The 27,677-nt window shown below is 35.3% G+C and overlaps 1 protein-coding gene across 1 annotated transcript in view; it reads left to right on the plus strand.

Annotated features, from left to right (window-relative positions):
- Positions 1 to 12,813: 12,813 nt before the first annotated feature.
- LOC138697685 (arylsulfatase B-like) overlaps positions 12,814 to 27,677 on the plus strand; it is a 33,520-nt gene continuing 18,656 nt past the window's right edge. Inside the window, exons 1-2 of the mRNA XM_069823144.1 lie at positions 12,814 to 13,146; positions 25,956 to 26,115. Of these exons, the coding sequence (XP_069679245.1) occupies positions 12,838 to 13,146; positions 25,956 to 26,115 (469 nt within the window). The 5' untranslated portion in view covers positions 12,814 to 12,837. The remainder of the gene's footprint in view (positions 13,147 to 25,955; positions 26,116 to 27,677) is intronic.

A 27,677-nucleotide genomic window follows, 5' to 3' on the forward strand; every position in this document is an offset into this window, starting at 1 on the left:
TCATTGTAGTGTTGTTGGTTCATGGGTATGTTGAGTAATCTGTGTACCATTGTCCTGAATGCAGCATGTTTGTGTTGTATGGGGTGGTTAGATGTGTTGTGTATGTGTGTGGTGGTGGTGATTGGTTTTCTGTATATTTTGAAGGTGTGTTTGTTGTCGATTTTTGTTATGGCGATGTCTAGGAAATTTATGGAGTTGTTGTTTTCAAGTTCTAGTGTGTATTGAAGTTTTGGGTGTAATTTGTTTATGTATTGGTGTAGTTTGTGTATTTGGCTTTTGTTTCCTTTGTATAGCATGAGTATATCGTCTACATATCTGTGCCAGTATATTATGTTGTCTGCATACTTGTTGTGTTCATTGTTGAGTATGTATGTTTGTTCTATGTTGTGTAAAAAATATTATACTTCCACTGTTAAATCCATTAAAAATATATTATTATTATTATTATTATTATTATTATTATTATTATTATTATTATTATTATTATTATTATTGGCGACATATCTTTTAAAAATATCTGAAAATGTAATCAACTTCTTGTAAATCGAAACACAGTTGTAATTATACAAGATATCTACCCTATAGTAGCTTTGTTGCCTTGTCATGATAAGTATCTTTAATGCAAACAATAATCTATTTAGTACTATTTATTATTTCATAGATTTCAGTCCTCTTTGTAGATTGAAAACTCAAAAAAGTTTCATATCCATTGTTCACGAATTAAAACAGAAAATCAATATCCCGAATTTAAAAGAAAACTTACAAATTAAACCAAACCCTTTAACTCTATTAAATATAGAATATAATCTAAATTTAACAGAAGAAATACTGAAGTCAGAAGTAAACACTGAAATACTGAAACAATTGTCTTTAGAGGCAATTAATATTAGGTACCCTCCACAAAACTGGCTTCATTTATACACTGACGGATCCTTGATCTCTAGAGAACAAGGTGCCGGTGCAGGTGTTACGTGCTGTCTCTTCTCACTTTATAGATCTCTTGGGTATGGAACAACAAGTTGTGATGGAGAAATCATTGCAATAAGTGAAAGTCTCAGGAATCTTCTATGCCACATCAATAGATTTAAGAATGCAGTTATAGTGTCAGACTCCAAAGCAGCTATTCTATCAATAGTCTCTAAACACACACCTTCATCTCAAACAGCAGAAATAACTAAAATGCTCTCTCAATTATTATCACTCAATAAAGGGATTGTATTCCAATGGATACCATCCCATTGTGGAATCCTGGGAAACAAGAATGCGGATGCTTTAGCAAAGAAGGGCAGCACTGCTACTTACAGACCTGTTACTAAATCTACGTATTACTCTGTGAAGAGATTTATTAAATCTACATACTTAGACTTCAACAAACAAAATTTGATAACTCAATCCCAAGGGAAAAAATGGAACTCTCTGCATCAAAATCCACAGTTAATTCCCGATTTACCACGAAAATCGTCTGTAGCTGCATTTAGATTGGCAACAGGCCATGATTGTTTGGCCAAACACCTGCATAGAATTGGAATATATCAGTCCCCTAACTGCCCATTGTGCAACTCAAACCAAGAAATGGATTCGGAACACCTCAAAATCTGTGCTTCAGTGGCTAGTCATGATAATATCTTTGAAAAATATTGGAGTGCAAGAGGTCAAATGACTTCATTGTCAAACGCCTTGCATTAGAAAACAACAACAACTATTTATTATTTAAATTGAAATATACAGAATACAGAATATAATTACAACTCTAGAAATATAAATAAAATAATACAATCAATATAAAAAAAAGATACAGTAATATTAACAAAATTTTTTGAACCAAATGAGCAGCGCTCGTGTTCAGTCGCAGTTCAGATATATTATTAATAGGCATATAAGAGAATATACAAAATAAAATAAAATAGGAACTAAAATTAAAACTACAGCTACAGTGAAATTATATAATATAATAGGCCTATATTAATATAAGAGGAATATAGAAAATGAAATAAAATAAAATAGGAAATAAAAATTAAAATAGCAGCAGCAATGAATTTATATAATATAATATTAACATAGAGAAGAATAATATCGTACGTGAATAAAGCAGGACAATTTATAAAAAAAATATAAATTCCAAAATTATAGAATACAAATATAATATAGGCTGATTAATTCATACACATAGGCTATAAATTTATTTAATCAAATTGAAGATATTAACACGTTTCTAATTTTCTTGTTATATTTTAGTGGGTTATTCCAAATGGAATATCTAATGGTATGGATCTTATGATTCCAGGCAACATCACGAACATGATTGGACTCCCTGCTAATACACCTATGTTCTATGGTTAGCTATTTTAAACTGCATGTGGAAAAAATATCTTCAGCATTTCTCTGTATAATGCAGAGACTTAAGGCTATAAAAGACCCATCATTTACTTACTTATTTCTTTTAAGGAACCCAGAGGTTCAATGTCACCTTCACATAAGCCCGCCATCGGTCCCTATTCTGAGCAAGATTAATCCAGTCCCTAACATCATATCCTACCTCCCTCAAATCCATTGGCCTCCCTAAAGGTCTTTTCCCTCAAGTCTTCCAACTAACACTCTATATGCATTTCTGGATTCACAATCCATTAGTGAACGAAATTGTAGATTTTTATAATTAAATAAATGTTTGTCAAGAATCTGGAAGTATTTTAAATACTTCCAGAAAAATTCGCCTAAAACTCCGGTAAAAATCATTCCAGAAATGCGCAATCAAAAGTGGCAAAGAGCAGTAGTTACAAAGTTTGAACTATTTCCTGAGACTAATGGCATTGTTTCACTGCAAAAAGGTCTTCCATCATCTGAATGGACAGCAACGATCAAACTTTCCACCAACTATGCTAAACTTCAAGGTGTATCTAGTGTTAGCAGCGAGTTGACTCTCTGCCATAGATGTAGCAGAGATAGCAACCCATTCCCATGTTCTCGGCAACTGCTCTCCTAGTGGGTTATTAATCAATGCTCGACATCATAGAGTTAAACACAAACTTAAAGACCTACAACATTAAGTGATTCCATTGCTACGAAGAAGTTTTTTGCTATGAACAGTGATGGAACTCGGAGATTTAGTGACACAGCATCCTTCTGTGAAAATGATTCCAAAGTTTATAAATATCATATATTCAACCATTACGTAAGAAAATAATGACCCATTGTAAACATTGTAAATTAACTTAGTTCATAACGAAAAATGGGTTCTAAATAAAACGTTACTATAATAAATTTTCTCATTAATATGGCAGTAGTATTTTTCCACCAAGAGGGACAGCCTCTAACACTGTTCTCCAGTTTTTCAAACCCTTTCGTTTAGATGAAAAACAGTTAACTTCCATTTGTAGAAAAATTTTAATCCATTTAAAAAAAGTCATACATTTTTACAAGTATGTATGTTTAGTCAACAATATGAAGACTGGTTGGAACCTCATAAGCAACACTAGCGTTGCCAACATTTTTTGAAGAAAATACAGGAGATTAAGAAATCGACAAAATTTCATATAGAAAATGGACAAATTATTCAGTTGTTACTAAAAAACAACTTTATTCTACACTTTGCTAACTAGGCTTAAATTAAGAGTATTATGAGACAGATTTTGTCACGTGTAATAGTTCGTCGATTGCAGTTTGCAGCTCTGATTTCATTAGAAAATGTTATGTTTTATTTAACGACGCTCGCAACTGCAGAGGTTATATCAGCGTCGCCGGATGTGCCGGAATTTTGTCCCGCAGTTGTTTTAGATGCCAGTAAATCTACTGAAATTAGCCTGTCTCATTTTTTTATGTGATAAAAATGGATTTAAAAGAATCATTTTTTAAACATTGCTATGGTGTTGTAAAAATTATTATGCTTTTTTCGGCCTCTAAAAAATTGTTTCTGCAATAAAGTACTTTTCCAATTAATAATATTTGAAGGGTCGGGGGAAGAAAACATCGATGTCCATCTTTTGACATTTTTGAGTTAAGTAGTACACTTTATTGTTCTTCAGAGGTAGAGTGACCAGACGTCCTCTTTTGTCCGGACATATCCTCCTTTTTAAGCCTTTGTTCGGGGTCCGGGCAGATTTAAAAAAAACAAGAAATGTTCTCCTTTTTGTAACTTGTATGCCTGATATTTTGAAATTATCTGATTTGACGCCTTTTTCAAGTAATTTGCCTGTAGGTGGCAGCAGTATCGACGGAACATACTCTTTGCCACACATTTCGTGTGGTCTTTTTATGTATTTTGATAATACTCGTAATTATAATTCCCTTGGCTTTCATGTAGTTAACTGTAAAATCATTTAATATTATTAAGTTTTGTCATAAGCATACTGTAATAAAATATATATTGACATAATTTTAAGTATAATATAGGCCTAAGCCTAAACCTAAATAGATATTTTCTGTCTCTTATTATAGTTCTCTTGACTTTCATATGTAGCTAGCTAACTGTAAAATCATTATTATCAAGTTTTATCACAATTATTATGTAATATTAACATACTTTTAAGTATGATATAAGCCTAAATCTGTACTGTAAATATTTGGTAAGAAAACAGATATTGACGTAATTTATAGTATAATATAGACCTAGTCCTATATCTAAGTACATAGTTTGAAGCTTTGTGTCCTCTTTTCTATCGATGTGAATCTGGTCACCCTATTCAGAGGTATCTACTACGAGCCTGTGGATTCACCACGAGCTAATAGGCAACGTAGTCCTTGTAAAACAGGTTTGAAGATATCTACTGCGTGGACAGAACAGTCAATGTCAACACGTTAAAACATCATTTTCTCGAAACAGGTTATTATGGACATAGACGTTTCTTTCCCCTAACCCTTTATTTACTGGTAAGGATATTAATACCTGCCATTTTAATGAGAACAAAGGGAAAATTAAGTAAAGAGTCTCGGGTGTTTTTACGTAAATCTACGCCACACAAGTTTCAATTTAAAACATACAAAACATACCGGTATTTAAAATATAAATTTTAGGCAGAATGAATGCCTATTCACATTCTAATTCTAAGTCTACATTATGACAATTAGCTTCTGTAGTCGGCCACTTTTGTAGCCTATGTCATCATCATAGAAGTGTTCATCATTTACTGCGTTCAACTGATCACATACATGATATGGGACATGTCAAAAGTAACACATTAAGTACTAAGATACAACATAGTACATCAACTAAATTTAACACAGAACATTAACAAAGTATATGATTATGTCTCGTGACCAGAATATTGTACGAAATGGAAATATAAAAATTGGAGATATATCCTTCGAAGAGGTGGAAAAATTCAAATATCTTGGAGCAACAGTAACAAATATAAATGATACTCGGGAGGAAATTAAACTCAGAATAAATATGGGAAATGCGTGTTATTATTCGGTTGAGAAGCTTTTGTCATCTAGTTTGCTGTCAAAAAATCTGAAAGTTAGATTCGATAAAACAATTATATTACCGGTTGTTCTGTATCGTTGTGAAACTTGGTCTCTTACTTTGAGAGAGGAACAGAGATTAAGGGTGTTTGAGAATAAGGTTCTTAGGAAAATATTTGGGGCTAAGAGGGATGAAGTTACAGGAGAAAGGAGAAAGTTACACAATGCAGAACTTCACGCATTGTTTTCTTCACCTGACATAATTAGGAACATAAAATCCAGACGTTTGAGATGGGCAGGGCATGTAGCACGTATGGACGAATCCAGAAATGCATATAGAGTGTTAGTTGGGACACCGGAGGAAAAAAGATCTTTGGGGAGGCCGAGACGTAGATGGGAGGATAATATTAAAATGGATTTGAGGGAGATGGGATGTGATGATAGAGAGTGGATTAATCTTGCACAGGATAGGGACCTATGGCGGGTTTATGTGAGGGCGGCAATGAACCTTCGGGTTCCTTAAAAGACATTTGTAAGTAAGTAAATACATAAACATATAGAAATTCAAAATAAATTATAAATAATTTCAACATTAACAAATAACAACCACAAGAACAAATGTAACACTTGACAAGACAAAACATATTTCATTCAACAGTTTAGAGTCAATTTCGACCAACTCGTTCTTCATGAGAAGAGTTCATACTCAAATCTTCCGGTGTATCACGAAAGTTTCTGCAAGTCCTCCAGTTTCTTCTTATTTGCACCTTTCCACCAGGATAAGCTTCTGCGATGGTAGTGCATGAACATAAGTAGTCTTCTCGAGACTATACAGTAGGTACTGTAGAAGAAGGCAAGCCACCAATGAACGACTTTGCGACAACTTGACCACGGGTTTGCCTATTGTAGACGGACTATTTGAACGATGATATCTTGAATGGAATTCTCTGATCTTCTGGTGTCTCTTCCAGAAGTTTCACCAGAGTTTGTCATTTTCTTGTACGAACGTGACTACCAGTCATTGAAGGATAGGATTTCATCAGTCAACACCTGATGAATGGAGAAGCGATCGATTTTACTTGTCTTCATCATCATTCTGTACGCAGTTCAGAAGTATAGATTCAGTCAGACTCCTCAAAAGTCTCTTGATTGAACCAAAATCGCGGTCACAAGGGAGGAATGAATGTTCACGCACTGAAAGTAGTGGCTGACTGCCAACTGTACGTATTTTAGAGCAGGAACACGATATGTTTTGGCATTTGAGGGGTTTCTGCACCAAACTCGATTTTCAAAGCAATGAAACGGAAGTGTAATCAAAGATCACAAGATGGATTTCTGCACTATCTACAAGAAGTATGACTCTAAATTTAATTCCATTTTGCCTGTTTTGGTCGATAGGGGGTTTCTGAAATAAACGATTCAATTCTGCTACACATTCAACTTTTAAATTATAAACTAACAGTTTCAACTTATACAACACACGGGCAAAGAGCTAGTCTCAAACTAGTTGATATTTTCAGCCCAGGGTTGCCAGATAAAGGAATCGAAACCGTCGTACTAACTTATAAAAATTATCGTACTTCAGCATAAAATTGTCATACATTTCTCAACTTCCTAATATACTTCTATTCCACCGCTGTGCAGTAATGGTTAGCACGTCTGACTGTGAAACGAGCGGGCCAGAGTTGAAATCTCGGATGAGACGAGTTATCTGATTGACGTTGTTTCCAGGTTTTCCCTCTACCCATTAAGAGCAAATGCTGGTTAACTTTCGGCGCTGGAGTCATTTCACTGCCATTATCACCTTCATGTCAGTACGCAGTTGATAAAGGATCGCAAAATAAATATATCTACCAGTAAATTTTAGTTCCAATTAAAAATACTACTAAGTATAGTTCACATCCACAATGACATTCAGCATTGAAATAAATCACCACCCATTTCTTCATCATCAACACTGTCATCGCAGTAAGGCGTGCACGATGACGCTTGGTTAGAAACAACTTTCTTATTTTTAAAGTCAGCAGAAATTTGATCTTTGGCCGGCGCAGCAGCAGATAGGCCAATAAATGCGGCGGCTGAAAATTATATCAAATTAATTCATCTACAGTCGACTCAAACCCGATACCTCTATAATGTCGGCGCGTTTAGACTTCTTAATGCTACTGCGGTACTATTTAATTGACTATTACACTCTTACTACGTCATACTACTTTTTTGACCAATAAAACGGTACGAAAGGACGTATTTCAACCAATCATGGCTGCTTATCGCACAATTTTATCGCGTCCCTAGCATTTGTTTAATTTTATCGCGCCCCTTGCATTTGTTTAATTTTATCGCGTCCCTAGCATTTGTTTCTTTGTTTGCCAACATTTGAAACTGCGCTGGTCTGGACCAGAGCAGTGTATATTAGAGACTACCGCATTCTCGGCGGCGGCGGCCATATTTACTCCTTGCTCGGCACAGAAGCATAAGCAGTAATGTTAGAAGGAAGGTCATTAAAGGCGATATTATACATGTTGTTGTGGTTTATTGAATACAGGAGACAAGGATTAATAAACATTATTGTCATTGTGAAATGACTCATTAGAGATAACACTTTATTATTTATGTTATGTCCATTTTAGGCTAATGGGGATAACATCAACAATTTTCTACTGCAATTCAATATACACTGCTCTGGTCTGGACGTCAAAAAAAAAATATATATATATAAAATTACAAACCACTCCAGTCGATGCACAGCAGTTTCAAATATGACTCTCATTGGCATTCAAGAACAAGAATTAATAAAAATCACTGATCATACCTATGCATCTTCTGAAATCCGATTTACAAATAAATGAAGAGCACCATTCGGAAATCCTCAATAAGTTGAATACACCATGTAGGCCTAAATCAACGAGTTCCACTTCTATTACGCACACGTCCAATATAACATCAATTGAACCACTCAATAATTATTCCTTTTAAAATTATTCATTCGGAAATTCTGAATAAGTTGAATACACCATGTAGGCCTAAATCAACGAGTTCCACTTCTATTACGCACACGTCCAATATAACTTCAATTGAACCACCAACCACATTCAAATTTGAAAATTGTACATTCAATAATTATTCTATTTAAAATTATTCATGTTTATTTTTTATGTCATCGTCGTTAATTAAAACTTTTCTAACACTTGTGTATATTAGTTAGGTTATGTTATAGCTTCTGCTATATGATATTATGGATAGTCACGTATCAGAGATTGTTTAATATTAAGATTTATTGAATATCATCTGTCAAGCGACGTTGATTACTGGGATTCGGATAATTGAAGTGGAATGTTGCATTGTAATAAAAATGAAACTGAATCAACAAAGTCTTCTTGACTAGTAACATTGCCATCGTGTATAATAGATCGAGAACTTCTCGACGAGAAGGCATTGCTCACTACTGCCATCTAGCATGCATCTAGCGTAATATTTGTAATGTTGAGATGGTACAATAATACATTTGAAGACAGTTGTATTTTCGTAAGTCAATTAATATGTTATTGTATTGGAGTAGTTCGTTGCTTCTAATCTTTATATACTTTCTTCTAATCGTGTAATAGTCAATTAAATCCCACTCGAGTTTTGATTTTCTCTAGATAAATCAAAACGTCTAGTGAGATTACTGTTGATAAAAGATTTCCTTTATCGAACAAACTAGGAAGTTAATAAAATTAAACTCGTATTATTTTGATATAACTGCGCCGTCTACGTGAAACCTAGAGCTCAAGATGACAAATTATGACTTGCATGGCAAGCATAGTTACAGATCGATTTTCAAAGCACCCCCCCCCCCTTAAAAGCATGTTTCTTTCATATTAGTCCAGGACATATTAAATGAAGAAAACTTGTCTAAAAGGGACGAATTAACCATACATTTAATTTTAATTATTGACCAACATTATAAGTTCCAATTATTTTTCCCTTTAGTGAAATAGTCGTACAAAATTGCGTACGACATAGAGTGCGGTCGTACCTCGTACAATGAGTCAAAATAGTCGTATGCGTACGACTGTAGTCGTACATATGACAACCCTGTTTCAGCCACAGTATATGTGGCGACAGTGATGTCATCTGTTTAGTGTCATAAGGGTCAAACACATTACAACTTATCTTATCTCTGGTCGGTTCTAGGAAGAATGGTGTTCCATTCATCAATACCTCCCCACACCGCACCTAATAAGAATACAACACCTCGCAGAGACATTCTCGTCAGCTTCCCACAGTATTATTTCATGGTAATTGGAATCCAATCCGGCATTCGTCTTTATGTAACTGAAAATTAGTTACATTCAGTCGAGGAAAACCTCGGAAGAAACCTCGGCCAGATTGGTCAGCACCGGGGATCGAGCCCAGGACCTCACCAATGTAGTGCGTTATCACTGAGCCATCTCACTCGGTCATGTGAATCTCATTTCGGCTATTTTTTTTCTGAATTAATATCTATCCCGCACCCTGAAGACCCCAAGAAACGATGTAACATTCTTTGGAGAAATGTAATGAAAGGCAGAGAGCTACGAGAACAACACTAAGGTCAGGTAATGTTTAACAAGATGTGCTAACGAAAGAACAAAGTTTGTAGACACTAAATTGCGACCTTGGCAACTCTCATATGCCACTGGTAAAATAAAAAGATAAGATTACATTGAGACTTAAAAGAAAATGTTTATCTCTGGAGATATTTATTTAGAGCTACTCATGTAAATTTATTTCTGCTTGTGTATCTACGGACAGATTAATCTTCTTTACCATCCGAAAAAATAAACTGACTCATGTTACATTGTTGCAGGAATGATTAAGTTTAAATAGATTATAAGTGATAGACGATTAAATTCAATATTGATCACAAATTAAGTTTCCGGCTAGGTATCTCTATCTATCTATCTATCTATCTATCTATCTATCTATCTATCTATCTATCTATCTATCTATCTATCTATCTATCTATCTATCTATCTATCTATCTATCTATCTATCTATCTATCTACTAGTCTCTCTTCAGGGGAGGGCACGGAACTGGGACTGTCCTTGCACGCAGCCCGGGGTTCGAGTCTCGGTCAGGCTTGGGATTTTTCATTGAAAAGTTTTTCTCGGGGTTTTCCGTTTTCCCATATAAGCATCTACATCATTTCGTCAACATTTTTCCAACTTAAATTTACAACTTAATCACAATCTTGTTATTCACAGGGCTACACAACTCTTTAACACGGTTTAATTAAGTTACTATCTGCATTCGGTTATTTTTATCGACTTATCAAAAAGATTCTCTAATTTTTCTGTCATCCTATATTTTATATCATTGTTGCTTAGGCGGAGAGAGAACCGTTTCCTTGGCGGGGGGGGGGGCAAAGCAAAACCATAGAATCCTCATATAACAGGGTTATGGGGGACATTATTTACCTCCTTCCCCCATTATAGCTTAACCGTGGTACAGTATATCAGAATATGATCCTTTAATAAAGGTATTTTCGGGAGCATGTTTCTTACAGAGTTACATCCACATCCGTGATGTTTCGGACCGAGTTGTATAGGTCTTGAACTGTACGTCTACTACAAATTATAATAGGGTATAACTTAAAACAATCTCCTTTTTGTCTCTCGTACAGAAACACATGCATGCATCAACAAAACTACGTAACAGTGCTAAAGAAACTTTGTTATATACGAAGCTTACATTCTTGAATATATCATATTAAATGTAAATCTTATTTTATTTAATCTCGTCTACCGAGAACACTTTTTTTCTGCATTGTTGTATCAATATTAGGTCCCCTACTTTTTCTAGTGTTTATAAATGATCTTGCCCACCTAATAAAAGATGTAGGTCATCCCATATTATTTGCAGAGACACAAGTATAGTAATTACAGCCAATAACTCCAACACATTCCAATCTTCAATAGAGGAAATTCTCTTCAAAATATGTGACTGGTTCTCAGCCAATAAATTAGCATTAAATTGTAACAAAACTAACATAATTCAATTTAAATCCTGTCCAAATTCAACGTCGCAAATTTCTAGCGCAATAATTAATAATATATCCCTATTAGAAACAACAACAACCAAATTTCTTGGCTTAAAAATCAATAATGTGTTAAATTGGAAACATCATATTAAAGAAATTACTCCCAAATTAAATTCAGCTTGTTTTGCTATTAGATCTATGCAAAAGATAGTAAATATCAATACCTTAAAAACAATATACTTTGCATACTTCCACTCGGTAATGAGTTTTGGAATAATATTCTGGGAAAATTCCACAGATAGTAACAATATATTTCTATTACAAAAAAGAGTAATTAGAATAATAGTAGGTGCTAAATCTAGGAAATCGTGTAGAACTATTTTCAAAAAACTGCAAATAATGTCCATGGCTTGTTAGTATATCTTTTCATTAATAATCTTCCTCGTATGTGATCGTGAAAACTTTGTAAATAATTCAACAGTTCATAGCATAAATACACGTCAAAAAATGAATTTCATACTCCATCGGCAAGTCTATCAAAAAGGAGTGGGTTATATGGCAGTAAAATTTTTTAATAGTCTTCCTATCGATATAAAAAATGAAACTCAAAACATAAAATTATTTAGGGCCAAATTAAAGAAGTACCTAATTTCTCACGCCTTCTATTCCGTAGGTGAATTCATGACATTCAATAACACTTCATGAAATTGATACCAAAACTATGTGTTGTACTAGTAGACTATATTGTAAATCTCGTCTGTATATATTTCATCTAGACTGTGACTATAAATTAAGATTTTATATTAGTATTAAATTTTTTGACTTGTTTCATATTCTAGCTGTAAGCATGTATGAATACCATGGAATGTTAATAAATGGAACAATACAGTATGTTATTCATATTTCTCCAAATGGTGTCCTAAACACCTGCAGACTTGTAACACATGATTACAGGATGTTACAAAAGAAACAATACACTTTTCCATTTCTCAAATGAAGCATAGAAATTCTAGTATATTCAGAAATTTAAAATTAATATTTTATATACTCCAGACACATGATCTGAAGACATTAATTCGTCAACTTAAGCATAGAAAATTAACCATAAAAAAAAGATCTTTTGAATTAAATATTTTCTAACGTTAATAGAAAAAAAAAAGGAGTTGAGACAAGTTTGGGGGGGGGGGCAGTGCACCCCATGCTCCCCGTCCTAAACTCCGACTATGCATTGTTGTGAATAGACATACATCACGATTCATGTAAGGGAGAATTTGATATTTTATTGTAATTCAAAATTTTGAGCCCACTCAAAATTTTTCAAAAGTTAGCGCCACTGAATAAAACTGTCACTCTATTTCATGGAAATTTTATCTCACAACAGTGAAAGGAGATGTCTGACCTTGACCATATTTAACAGTAGACAGCACATTGCTACATGTATCAGCGTTATAAATACATTCCACAAAGTAGGATGAAAAACCCGGGAATGAACCACAATATTTATCTTGCGAATTGTGACGTTATTCAGCGAAAGTTCAGAGTCCGAAAATATATTTCTCTCGTCCATACAAGGACAATTCCTCGAAACAGTTTCGTGAGAATAAATCATGAAGGCAGTTCCCTCACAGCTGCGCAGTTCTCAAGTATGAGGAGAGTGGCAGCGGTTATTCTGGTCTTCTTGCTCGGACTACCTGCATCGCGAACTTTGCCTCCAAATATTGTCTTCATTCTGGCTGATGACCTTGTAAGTTGTGAGTAATATATTAGACTTATTTGTTTCGTGTCTGAAAACTGCTAATCCCTGTGCTTGTGTTTGTAAATAACGAATAGATTAGCTTATGTTATAATCATTCACAGTGGCGCCAACTTATATGGGCCCATGGGGCCCGAGCCCACCCAAAAATTGGTTATTATTATTATTATTATTATTATTATTATTATTATTATTATTATTATCTGTTGTGATACGTGTGGTGAATTCGTTATTGAAATGAATAAATAATAGACCTTTTAAGGGGACATGCTACTGAGTTTTCGTCAATTTTGGTCAATGTTAAAAGTTAATTTTTTTTTTTACTGATGAACTGTATTGACTAGGAACAAACCCATGCACCATTTCATTGTAGGTAGTCTTAGCATCGTTTTAAAAGTTTAAGAAACAAATTATCTTTATATGAGACCCAGATATTTGTTTACTAAAATTATAAACATTTTTTTATACTTTATTTTTTTCCGAGTACATTTTCCAACATAAAATTTTGAAAATAATTGTGCACATGTAACTCATTAACATCTATTCGATTTTAAAATTTCAAAAACTTACAATCAAAATTGTGGAGATTAGAAATCTCAGTAGCGTGTCCCCTTAAAACGAGTAAGGATGTATTGTTGGTGGGCACTTCATTCGTCTCTCCTACCACTAATCGGGTACCATGTAAGAATAGTGTTGAAAAGTTTGACTTTGAAGATGTTTGTGACAAATTTGTAGGCGATGTGTAGTGAGGAGAAACATTTGCGACACGCTGTGCTACGTAATGGTGAGACCAGCGAATAGAGATTATAAAGAATGGACACTGAGCGAATTTTCCTGTGTTTTGTTTCTCTTTGCGCCAGCGTATAGTTCCACTTTCAAGCGCTAGAGGTTAGTGTAATCGAGCATACGCTAAGATAATAATAATTGAGAATAGAGTTGAGACACGGGACCCAAACATCGCCTACCTTATTGCATAATCCAGTAACGCTTTGCTTCAAATAAATTCAAGTTAACAGCTTTTCCTTATTTCTCAGTGACAAACTAGTTGTAATAATAATATTTTATATTTCAGATATCATAAATTACATTATAAAATAATATAATACATTATAAAATTAAGTATCGAATTCGTTTAATATTTCTATATAATATAATATAGGTATATGGTTTTACTTCTCGTAAGAGTTTTGTTTTTCCATTTTCAGTGCTATCAAATCATTACATATTTTAATTGTTGTTGGGTTCAACGTCTCAACTCTCATTATAAAGGAACTCTAGAGTCTAGACATTACAGTCAATGACGGATTTATTATTTTATGGATCCAATTTATTTTATTTGAGTACATAATGTACCTAGATGTATTAATTATATGTGTTATATTTCCGCTGTGTCGACTGCTAGCTGGTGTGATATCAGCGCCAACTCTAGGGAGAAAGCAGAATCTCACGCTTTAGCTGGCTTGAAGGTCATTGAATTCAGTCCGGCTACATCAAAGATACCGACGCGAAGTGTCCATTCTTTATAATCCCTATTCGCTGGTGAGACCACGTACCGGTACTATTATATGTTTTTATTTTCAAAAGAAGTTAAAAAAATGTTAACATATTATAACGTTCTATTTAATACTATAACTGGGTAATTATGCATAACAGCTACGCACAAAATATTGCGGATATTTTTTGTTTATAATTACTACTATGAGAAAGGAATTATTTGATGGTCGAAATTGATATTCACAGAAAATATTTAAAAAATGTTACCTACAAGCAGCCTACATGAAACTTACTAACCACATACAGTACATTTAGGGTTGCCAACTTTTTTTGAAAAAAGTACGGGAGACTAAGGAATCGACAAAATTTCACATAGAAAATTGACAAATTATTCAGTTCAGTTACTAAAAAACAACTTTATTCTACATTTCGGCAATTAGACTTAAATTAAAAGTATTTTGAGAAAGATTTTGTTTTGCGTAATAGTTGAAGTCGACTGCAGTTTTCAGCTCTGATTTGGTTAAACGTGTCATGCACATGTTTCGAACATCTGTACAATTATTGTTCATGAGATGAAACAGCCTCTTTATATCAGAATTTTTTTCTCTCTCTTGTACGGAAGAGGGACCCCGAAGGCTTACACTGCAGCTAGTCAGTTTTTCCAAATTTGTAACATCAACATCGTTCGATTCTAAATGGGTGAGTACTAAAACCCATTTCTGGCAAGCATTACTTTCTATAAACACTGCACATTTTAATGCATCTCTTGAACAACAAAATTCACCATATAAATCATCATTCACGGCAAAATCAAATGTTTAAAATTATGCAAACATAAGGGGCAAAAATGTTCGTAGAGAAGAATAATACGGGAGCCGGGAGACTGTTAAAAATTAGGAGCAAATACGGGAGATCCCGGGAATTACGGGAGAGTTGACAACCCTCAGTACACTTCAAAATTGTTCTCAGATCTCCATTTTGTTATTTTTAGCATTCTACTTTATGTATAGGCCTACTAATCCGTAACCATATCAATATTATGAAAATGTATAACATTACACAGAAAGGAGGATTTACGAGATTTTTTATGTGAACTTATATCTCAAGTGTTTTGAGCCCACCCAATGTTTTTCAAAAGTTGGCGCCACTGATCATTCATATAAATGAAACAGTTTAACAAGAAATAAAAAAAAAAAAAAAAAAAGGAATACATTAAATAAATTGCCCTTTGCGAATGCAATAAATTTACCAATAATCATTTACACAATTTGTTTTACAAAATTTTCGTAAAATGAATGTATCATAAACAATCACTGGCAAACAAAATTTAACTATTTGTTTGCGACGTCAATGAACACGAATATGACAATGAAAATATCAGTTTAGATCTGCTTTACGATATTGCATACTTACGTTTTTACGAAATTTTAAATTAAATTACGTGTATTATCTTGCCTACATCAGCTTTCTCTTTACTTCCCTCTTGTATTCCAGCTCAGAAGTATCTTCACTTTCCTTGGTAACGTTTTTCTAAGGTCGAGATTTGTTATAACATTTGCCATGTTCATCGCATACCGTTCCACAGTTTTCAAGGAAAAAATCAAGATTAATTAAAAAATCGTAATTTAAGGGACATGTTACACTCCATTTTGCCATAGGATGGCAGCAAATTCTTTCCAAAATCCTCAGTTTTCTACCCGTTTGTTTCCCAAGAAATTGTAAGTAATTTCTCGGAAAGCTTTCTACAGAATGCCGCCTTCTCAGTATCAATAAGAGGCTACTCAAAGAATTCTTGCAACATTTCATCCACCTACGGATCAAAATTCCGTATTTCATCTTTGCTTCACTTATCCTGGGGGAATGTCCTTTTCGGTTCGAAGTTTTAACAAAGGAGGAAGAAGAATTTTCGCAAATTCCATTGCAGTCTCGATGAATATTAAATTTTCCGGCTCCCAGACACTGTCGTAAAGGCCTTTTCTTTACAAGATTTTTTTTGCCTGCCAGATAATAGCTTGACCACGCCTTGGGACATAGGGCCTAAAAGAAGAATTTTATCGGTACTTCATACAAGAAAGTTTGTCATACAACTCCGCATATCCCTGCACAAAAGAGGGAATTTAACGACACCGAATTTCAGGCAATGGATCTTTGCAAACCATTTCCATTCTACTCGGTAGGTTTAAGAGTTCCTAAGGTGAAGCGATGGTGTGAAGATGAGGCGAAAAACCAAAATAAGTGCGTCTTCTCGTGTGGGGAATGCTGTAGCCATGGGTTCTATTTAAGCAGTGATAACGATGTTGTTACAAGAGGTCTTCAATGACATCGCAAATGTTACAATTTGTATGTTGGAGTTTGTTGATTTCTCTGATTTGGAGTTAACAGTACGTTAAAGACGTAATAATAGTGTTAATTATTTCACTACATCTTACCATCCATAACGTCCTTCAACTAAATAATATAGGTCTACAAATATGATAATCTTACATTAAATCCACGGGGTAGGTCTAATAATAATAATAATAATAATAATAATAATAATAATAATAATAGCGTACAAAATACTATAATATAATTGGTGAGTTACGTATTTATTGTAATAGGCTATGTTTAAATTGATTTTCGCGTCCAAAAAATTTGGTAGAGAAGATGTGGTGGATCATTCTCAGTACACAATGACAGACATACCGTATTATTATTAGTGCTGTTGATCGATCAAAATATTTAATCGATTAACTATTCGAATTTAATCGATTAATGATAGATTAATCGAGTTTTTATCGAGTTGAAAAAATGTTTTAATATCCTGTAATACACAATTATTGTTAAATTTAACTTCTGTTCGGTGATAAGCATGAATATTAAATTAATGTTGTATATCTGTATACAGAGTGTTTAAAAAATATGGGGCATAATTTCAGGTATGTATTTCCCACATGAAGACAATCAAAATAGTTCATTACAATATGTGTCCGGAAATGCTTTATTTCCGAGTTATGGCCTTCACAACATTGAAATTCACCGAAACGTTTTTCTTTCCACAGGTCGTTGCCGTCAAAGGAGACATTAAGAGGGCACTCTGACAGTTCATTCCGAGGCGAAGGTTACATTCAGTGTTGTGTAGGCGTTAGATTGTGCGACATGTATTCAAATCAAGAGCTGGCAGAGATACACTTCATGTACGGTAAGGCGGACGGCAATGCTGCGCTGGCTCGTCGTTTGTACCAGGAGAGGTACCCACAGCGACAATGTCCAGATCGGAAGACATTTGTACGTCTCCATTACCGTCTGTGCGAGTATGGAAAATTTAACTCTCCTGGTTTGGGAAGGGGACGACCAAGATCTACAACTCCAGAAGTACAGGAGGAGATTCTGGAGGCTGATCTGAACCCTCTCGATTTCTACTTGTGGGGCCATTTAAAATCATTGGTTTATTCGTCTCCGGTGCCTGATTTGGAATCCCTTCGGAATCGAATTGTGGCATGTTCTGAGGACATACGCAAAACTCCTGGAGTTTGGGATCGTGTTCGCAGGTCAATGAGACATCGATGTGAGGTCTGTATTCAAGCAGGAGGTGGACATTTTGAACATCTTCTGTAATGACAACGACCTGCGGAAAGAAAAACGTTCCGGTGAATTTCAATGTTGTGAAGGCCATAACTCGTTAATGAAGCATTTCCGGACACATGTTGTAATGAACTATTTTGATTGTCTACATGTGGGAAATACATACCTGAAATTATGCCCCGTATTTTTGAAACACCCTGTATATTGTATCGTTATATTACAAAACTATTTTAATTACTTACTAACATATTTATTATGAGGCTTATAATTTATTGTGCCAATTTCTCCAGGAATTTTTTTTAGATAAACCTAAATAACAAAAAGTATGAAGACTCACCTAGTTAATACTGCTTCATCCATGATTTTAAACATGTGAGTGCATTCACATGCTCCGAATTAAGTGCTGTTCTATGTTTGGTAACAATCCTTCCTGCATCACTAAACACGAAAAAACTTTTTTTCTGTCAAGCACTTCTCCACGATCGTTCAATTTAAATCCAAACGTTTCACCGAGCTTACCTCTCAAATTCTCATATGAAGTAATGGAATTTAAACTTTTCACAGACCACAGAAAACTGATTTTTTCTTTATCAAACTAAACACACAATCTTCACATACAAACTCAGTACAGAAACTGCAGCTGCAAAACTACAGCGGTCGAAACAGAAGACTGGACCCTATTGTAATCGAATTACCAGATTTTAAAAAGAGATGAAGGTAGTTACGTTCTCACTTGCACACAGTGTAGACATGGCTATTTTAAAAGGGATGAGGGAGACGAATCCCAGAAAAGTACAGTATGTATTTCATATGCTAGGAAGATGAGCTGACAACAAGGTGGAAGTTTTCTTGGAAAACCATAAAACTTAATAAGGGTTTCGCATTGAGTTTCAGCTTTCAATAGAGATAGACTAGGTCACTGTCCTCATATTTCCGTCTCTTTCTAAAGTGTTTGTGTAAATATTTTCCCTACTCTACCTGTTTTACAGTTAGAAAATAACAGAACTCAAGTGCTTTTAAGTAAGCAGTTTCCGAGAAAGAAATATTGTCGGAATTTTTAGTATGAGTTTGTATGAACAAAATAATAATTAATATCAACTACAAGCGATTAATTTTAATCGACTAGATTATTCGATTAAATATTTTTGATCGATTAATCTTATAACAGAAATTGATCGATTAATCGATTAAATCCCACAACACTAATTATTATATTATTTTATTGCGACATTATGGCGAAAATTTGAGACTATCCAACATCAAGTCGGCTGGTTGGCGCAGTCGGTATAGCACTGGCCTTATATGCCCGAGGTTGCGGGTTCGATCCCGCACCAGGTCGATGGCAATTAAGTATGCTTAAATGCGACAGGCTCATGTCAATAGATTTACTGGCATGTAAAAGAACTCTTGCGGGACAAAATTCCGGTACATCGGCGACGCTGATATAACCTCGGCAGTTGCGAGCGTCGTTAAATAAAACATAACATTTCTCAACATCAAAAAAACAAAATTTTAAGAAAAGTTAACATCATAAAACACTGCCCTGTGAATAGGTCTACTATTTAAATTTCATTTATTTGTTTCGCATAATTAATTACGGATCTTTCTTTGTTCATCTATTTATGATGTTTCTATGCGGATGTACTGTAAGTACCTACAATATTTATTTTTTAAGAGTTTCGTACATCGAACAATAAAATTCTTCTCGGAGAAAGAGACGTAGAGAAAATCACTCCCGTCACTACCTACATTTAGCAGACACTAACGGGGTTTTAAAGTACTGTTATGGAAAGTCATTAACAATACGAACATACGCATACATTTCGATGTTCACAACTCAACAAGGCACCTATAGAATTAACCTTTCGTCCGAACATAAGCTGCATATCAATAAGATAACTAAATTATCAGTTAACATTTGAAACTCAAAGTGATGAACAGTAATATGGATTTTACACAAAATAAATTTTATGTGCTTCAATTTTAAATTAACACATAGGCCTACTATATATATATATATATATATATATATATATATATATATATATATATATATATATATATATATATAGGGTGTTTCAAAAATACGGGACATAATTTCAGATATGTATTTCCCACATGTAGACAATCAAAATGGTTCATTACAACATGTGTCCGGAAATGCTTTATTTCCGAGTTATGGCCTTCACAACATTGAAATTCACCGGAACGTTTTTCTTTCCGCAGGTCGTTGCCATCAAAGGAGACATTAAGAGGGCACTCTGACAGTTCATTCCGAGGCGAAGGTTACATTCAGTGTTGTGTAGGCGTTAGATTGTGCGACATGTATTCAAATCAAGAGCTGGCAGAGATACACTTCATGTACGGTAAGGCGGACGGCAATGCTGCGCTGGCTCGTCGTTTGTACCAGGAGAGGTACCCACAGCGACAATGTCCAGATCGGAAGACATTTGTACGTCTCCATTACCGTCTGTGCGAGTATGGAAAATTTAACTCTCCTGGTTTGGGAAGGGGACGACCAAGATCTACAACTCCAGAAGTACAGGAGGAGATTCTGGAGGCTGTGAACATGACTCCTTCTATCAGCACACGAAGGGTAGCGTTGCAAGTCAATGTTCCTCATACGACTGTCTGGAGACTGTTGAAAGAGTATCAATTGTATCCTTATTATTTGCAACGTGTTCGCAGGTCAATGAGACATCGATGTGAGGTCTGTATTCAAGCAGGAGGTGGACATTTTGAACATCTTCTGTAATGATAACGACCTGCGGAAAGAAAAACGTTCCGGTGAATTTCAATGTTGTGAAGGCCATAACTCGGAAATGAAGCATTTTCGGACACATGTTGTAATGAACTATTTTGATTGTCTACATGTGGGAAATACATACCTGAAATTATGCCCCGTATTTTTTAAACACTCTGTATATATATATTACAGTTTTGAATTACGACTTTTGATTTACTGGGACTTAATCTACGCGCTGTCCATTTGTCACTAAATTGGCAACAATGGTCACCACAAGCTACAGACCACAGCCTTCTATACTTTAAATGCTACCGTAGTTGTAAGCATTTCAGGTGTTGACTTACAAATAAACGTATCTAAATACACGTTGAATACGGTTCCAAAAGTCTGTGGTTTAGATCTACGAAGCAAACAGATAGTACTCTTTGCTGTGAAGGAATGTAAAAACAAATTTTTACGGATCACATTTTTTCAGTTACAGCAGTAATTTTTCACTAACGGTATGTTTTCTGGCCATAGAAACCAATGGCGGTATTCCATACCGGCGCATACCGTCTCACTTCCCTCACTGATTGAAACTGATTACCCAACAGTCTAAATGCAGCGTTAGTGTCCTAGCGACAATAGAGAAGAGAGTTTTCGCACATTTCCGGTACGCTAAACGATTAATGCTATGTTGACGTCATTGATGTAAGACCCAATCTGCTGGGTAAATATCGGTGCTGGACCTCGGACTCATTTCACCGGCATTATCACCTTCATTTCATTCAGACGCTAAATAACCTGAGCTGTTGATACAGCGTCGTAAAATAACCCACTGAAAAAAAAAGAGCCAACCAGAGCCATTCACCTCAAGCCGGATGAAGTGGGCGAACTGAGTTTATCGTAGGGCTGATTCGGTGTTAAAACGTGGCATCTCGTTTGAGATTTAGGCCTACCACTGAGAACGATAAATTATTCATCTACTTAGTACAGCTCAAGATGGAGAAATTATTCAGGCCAAAGTACAAGAAGGCTCAGGAAATAATTTTTCGTTGAGATTTCAATGGACAAAGGTTAAGTCGTAAATACGCCATCAAGTGAAAACGCTCCTTTGTTTAACTCGCCATAACTCGGAAACCAATAAAGATTTTGAATAGTGACCACTTTTAAAAGTAATTTCCATTCTTTCGATTTGGACGCCCCTCCCACTCCAAATCTAATGTGAAAAATAAATATGTTGCCGCTTACCAACTTTTGAAGGTGTAAATGTCTATTCTAAACATCAAAGTTAGCATTTTTTTTCTTACTTTTCAAGAAATATTTTCATTTTGAATTTTTGTCTATGCTTTCCTTAGACACTGAGCTATCAATTTAAACAAATACAGCGCGGAATACATGCACCGATTCTTTCCGAAGGTTTACGAACATGAACATATGTCACTAGTGACGTCAACATAGCGTTAGATGTTTAACTGGCGTCGAGGGTGCGAAAACTCTCTAATCCAAAAATTTGTTTTTAAGACATCCTTTAAAAGACAGAGTGATGTTCTAGGAATCAAAACGTGACCTTATTAAAATACATGCTTATGCCTGTACATATCAGCATCGTGAAGAAGAGTCTGGTTTTCTGAAATACTGGGTGTTCAGTTCAAAATGTGTCATGGCTCGCTGTATGCCGTCATGTGGCTAGCTGATGAGCCTAGAGAATTCAATCTTCCTACACTTCCGCAGAGGCGTATTACCTAAGAGGCAGAAAAGCTGCCTAGCAAGTACGGCGTTCATTCTGAAGAGTACGCACCGATACGTACGGTAACGCCGGTAGTGGCAGGAATGTGAACTGTTTGGAAATACGTACTGTCGGGATATGTGGAGAGGGTTAAGACGATTACTTACGTATTTGTTGACATTAACTTCGACGGTCAACACAGACACGGAGCATTTGATTTGTGTTGTGGAATGTTACCGTACGCAACCGATGATAACAAATACCCTGCGTACGACTTGCTGGCGCAAAACACAGTTCGAAAGAGGTTATGGTAGCACACAGACGGTACAGACCGCCATCTGTTGCTACGACGTTCAAGTTATACCGTACACGTTCTCAAGTTCAGATTGAAGAACGCCTTAAATAATAGGCAACTTCTCTAACATATAAGCTGAAACTCGCTTCAAATCGGTGACCCAACAACAGTGACGTCATGACACACTTTGAAATGAATACCCAGTAGTGTTCTGTCCAAGGGTAGGTATTTCACTGAAAACCCAGCATTCTTCAATCTTTCCTATTTTCCGCCTTCCTCTTAGTCCCCGCATATGATTCATGTACAGATACGGAAATACAATTTGGAGTTCCCTTATTGTAGTCTCTCTAATCCAAAACAAGACACTGCGTATGTGCAATAAACAAGAGACTCTGTATATATGCTACTTGTGGACAGTCGTGTGAAATTGTTGCCTATATACAGGTGGACTCCTGTCTAGACTGGCTCTAAACTTTAATTCCATATCTGTACCTATCTTCACGTCGTCTGTCATCTGATATCTTCTTCTGCCCCGAACTTTCCTTCCATTCACTACTCCTCCCAGTGCATCCTTTAGTAGGCTGTTTCTTCTTAGCCAGTGACCCAGTCAATTCCTTTTTCTCTTTCTAACCAGTTTCAGCATTATTTTTTCTTGACCCACTCTTTCTAGCACAGTTTCGTTTCTTATTCTGCTTGTCCATTTCACACGCTTCATTCTTCTCCATATCCATATTTCAAATGCTTCTAGTCGTTTCTCTTCACTTCGTCGTAATGTCCATGTTTCTGCCTCCATACAATACCACACTACACACATAGCACTTAACTAAACAACATTTCATACAAGTTGAGAGGATGCGAAGGCATTTCTTTCCCCTTCTACTTGCCCTGAGTCCGTCAGTATAAGAGACCGGTAGCTGTTACCTCTTATACCTGCACCCCCCCAAGTTGTACACACAAGAAAATAAAATATTAACTAAAGTTCTTAAGTGAATATAAAACACAGTGACACAGATGTTGGACAATTACATGTTTGAGTATAATTTAGTGTCGTTTTTACAAAATTTTCAGCGAATAATTAATTAAATAAAGGGATGCTAGTTTGTATTATGAAGTCAGGGGGGAGTGACACAATGTAGATTGTTCCGTCGTTTATGCTGTAGAATAGCAACTAGCAGTGAAGAAAACATTTATCTTCTGCTGTCGGTAGCTTTTTAATGTGCCAAATGATATAAACAACAATGAAAAGAAATTTAAACGCTTAGTATAGATTTTCGAAATCTAGATTACCGGTAAACGTTTTCAATAATAAGAATTTTCACTATGTTCAAAGTCAATTAGTCAAACGTTAGTAAGATAGACAGTAGCATCTTCCCCTTCACGGATGGTAAAGAGTGTGAGTAGAGGGGAAAGCCTATCAACCAAACTGAAATGGGGATTAGTCAGGAAATACCTTTTTTTATTATTTAAATTTTAATTTTTGGCCAGCACCGTAAAAAAGAGTTTGTTACGAAACCCCAACATAAGCCTCAGAACGGGACTGACTCTTTGGCACGACCACAGCAAAGGAATAAGGTTACAAGATTTGGTTATGGAGAATGGAGAAAATTACACAACACAGAACTGCACGCAATGTATTCGTCATCTAACATAATTAGGAACATTAAATTCAGACGCTTGAGATGGGCAGGGCATGTATCACGTATGGATTTTTTTTCTTATTTTAGTAGGTTATTTTACGACGCTTTATCAACATCTCAGATTATTTAGCGTCTGAATGAGATGAAAGTGATAATGGTGGTGAAATGAGTCCGAGGTCCAGCACCGAAAGTTACCCAGCATTTGCTCATATTGGGTTGAGGGAAAACTCCGGAAAAAACCTCAACCAGGTAACTTTCCCCGAGCGGGAATCGAACTCGGGCCACCTGGTTTCGCGGCCAGACGCGCTGACCGTTACTCCACAGGTGTGGACATCACGTATGGACGAATCCAGAAATGCATATAGCCTAGAGCGTTAGCTGGAAGACCGGAGGGAAAAAGACCTTTGGAGAGGCCGAGACGTAGATTGGAGGATAATATTAAAATGGATTTGAAGGAGGTGGGATATGAAGGTAGGGACTGGATTAATCTTGCTCAGGATAGAGATTGATGGCGGGCTTATGTGAGAGTGGCAATGAATCTCCGGGTTCTCTAAAAGCCATTTATAAGTAAGTAAGCAATAAAATCAAAATAAAACTCACAAAATTATAAAATGATTTCTATGCTTCATACCTCAAAAAAAAAGAAGGAAAAAAGAGCCCAAGCATGCAGAATAGTCTGAAAAATGTGCGCTGAAAATTTCGGATCTGTAAGTTTAGACACTGGAGAGGAACTTAATTTTTAGCCAAGAAAAGTGTAAGAAAAATAGATACGGAGAAAAATGACTACAAATGCTTATTGTAGTTCCAATGTATTCTTTCAAAAATAGTCTACAATAAATTGGTCGCCGGAACAGCTGTTTGGATCGCCGCATGGTCATAAAACTTTGCGGACATAATAATTAGGGTGCGAGGTAATTTTTATGAATTAAAAATTATTTTTTTTACCAAAAATTGGCGAAGCTGTCCCTCCTCTCAAGGTAGTAACTTATCAGGTAGATTTAAGGCAAGCAACTAGATAAAGAAGACTGTCATTTCTTTCGGATAGTCGAGACTGTACCACAGTCTAGTATATACAGTCGCGAAGCTCAATACGTAGTAAATATGCAAACATTAGATAGTTGCTCACCCCTAGGATCGCTAATATCGCCTCATTACAGGCAATGCAAAATAGAACCGTCACAGTCTATTGTTTCTAGCACCCTCAAAACTCAAGCTTCGTGACTGTACTATAGCGTTTTCTTTCAAATCTCCATTCGTCATTTAATAATAGTCATATCATGTAACCATGGCCTTCAGAACTTAATAACTTCAAGTTTTTGTTGTGATAACTAAACTAACCTTCGTGCATTGCTGCAGGGATGGAATGACGTCAGTTTTCATGGATCAAATGAGATCTCAACACCTAACATCGATGCTCTGGCTTACTGTGGCATTATCCTGAACAACCACTACAGTCAGCCGTTGTGTACGCCCTCCAGAGCTGCCCTGCTCACTGGGAAGTACCCAATACACAATGGTACAGTATTTTGTCGAAAAACACATTTTCTCATTAAAATGTTTATCCATTTCTTTTCCATGTACTGTATATGCAATGAGCGATCAGGCATATATTTTTCCTTCTTAAGGGGAGAGGATGGTATTTTTTAAAACTATTTTCCTATTTGGTGTAAAATATTAATTTTTTGTATGTACAGAGCTCATAGCTGTGGCAACTCAACCAAATAAAAATATTTTGAAAAAAAAAATTGTTTTGGGGACCCAAATTTGAAAAAATATATATATATATACCCAATGCAGGATTGTACTAAAACCGATATATCTAAACCGTTTTTAAAGATAGATTCAAACAGTTTTTTGCAATGTATTTGCAAAAGCATGTTCTACAAGCTGTCTGTAACAGAATTTTGATATTAGTTCCTACGTTTGTAAAATAAACAATTAAAATTTAATAATATTTTTCTGATTTCCTTTCTTGCAAACAAACGGACGTATTTTTAAAATGAAATCAATTAACACAATTCTGTTACAGAGAAAAGTTTCCTAATAGTCTAAAGAATGTGTGCTATAAATTTCATGCATGTATCTTTAATAGTTCAGAAATTATATCCATTTTTGTCTGGCAATGTAGCAAAAAAATGAAGTTACTGGAAACCGATAAAAGCGGGCGTGTTATTTCAAAATCCATAGCGCAGGAAGTTTAAAAATGACGTCTCAACATTCGATAAGGGCACAAATACCACAAAATGTTATTCAATGCATTCCACACACATCAAAGGGTATTTTAAAGAAAAAAAAATGTGTTTTGAAAATTTAATTTACCGGAAACAATAATAAAAGTGGGCGAGTGATTTAAAAATCCATAACGCAGGAAGTTTAAAGATGGCGACTCAACATCCGATAAGGGCACAAATAGCTACGAAATGTTATGCTATGCATTCCACACATATCACAGAGTATTTTAAAGATTTTTTTTTTTTTAATTTACTCATTTTTCAACAAAAAAAATACCATCCTCTCCCCTTAACATTTAATCCGAAGATACTATTCTATTAAGCATTAAATATATTTGAACAGTGGTGGTTCATATCCTCTGAACGTGACAGAGCCGCGGTTCCCAACCTGTGGTCCACGAGCGATTTGAAAGGAGTCGGCGGATTCAAGGTGTGTTTTCAAACGATATTTGAACTAAGTTTAATTTTATCGTCTGATTTTTATCAGCTTCCTGCAATGTTATATTTTTATCTCAGACTTTTGAGACACAAAGTTCAACACGGATGAGCAACTTTTCTTGGCTTGCAAGTCCAATATTTTGTTTTGTTTTTTAATTCCAATTTTCAGGTTCCAGCTTCAAATGTGTTTATCGTTCAATGTAAGACTGAAGCAACGGTAATAGTACATTATGCAACGAGCCTATAATGGTAGTAATTAAGACGCGAGTATGTTTAGTTTCATAATTTTCATACGAGCGTCTTAATTACCATTATAGTCAAGTTTCATACGACTTTTTATGCTCGACCATATTGATTTTTTCCGGCAATTGGTGAAATGAATTTGAGGGAATGTGCTTTGTGAAAGGCT

The sequence above is a fragment of the Periplaneta americana genome, chromosome 4 (genome assembly GCF_040183065.1).
Source record: "Periplaneta americana isolate PAMFEO1 chromosome 4, P.americana_PAMFEO1_priV1, whole genome shotgun sequence".
Classification (NCBI taxonomy): domain Eukaryota; kingdom Metazoa; phylum Arthropoda; class Insecta; order Blattodea; family Blattidae; genus Periplaneta; species Periplaneta americana.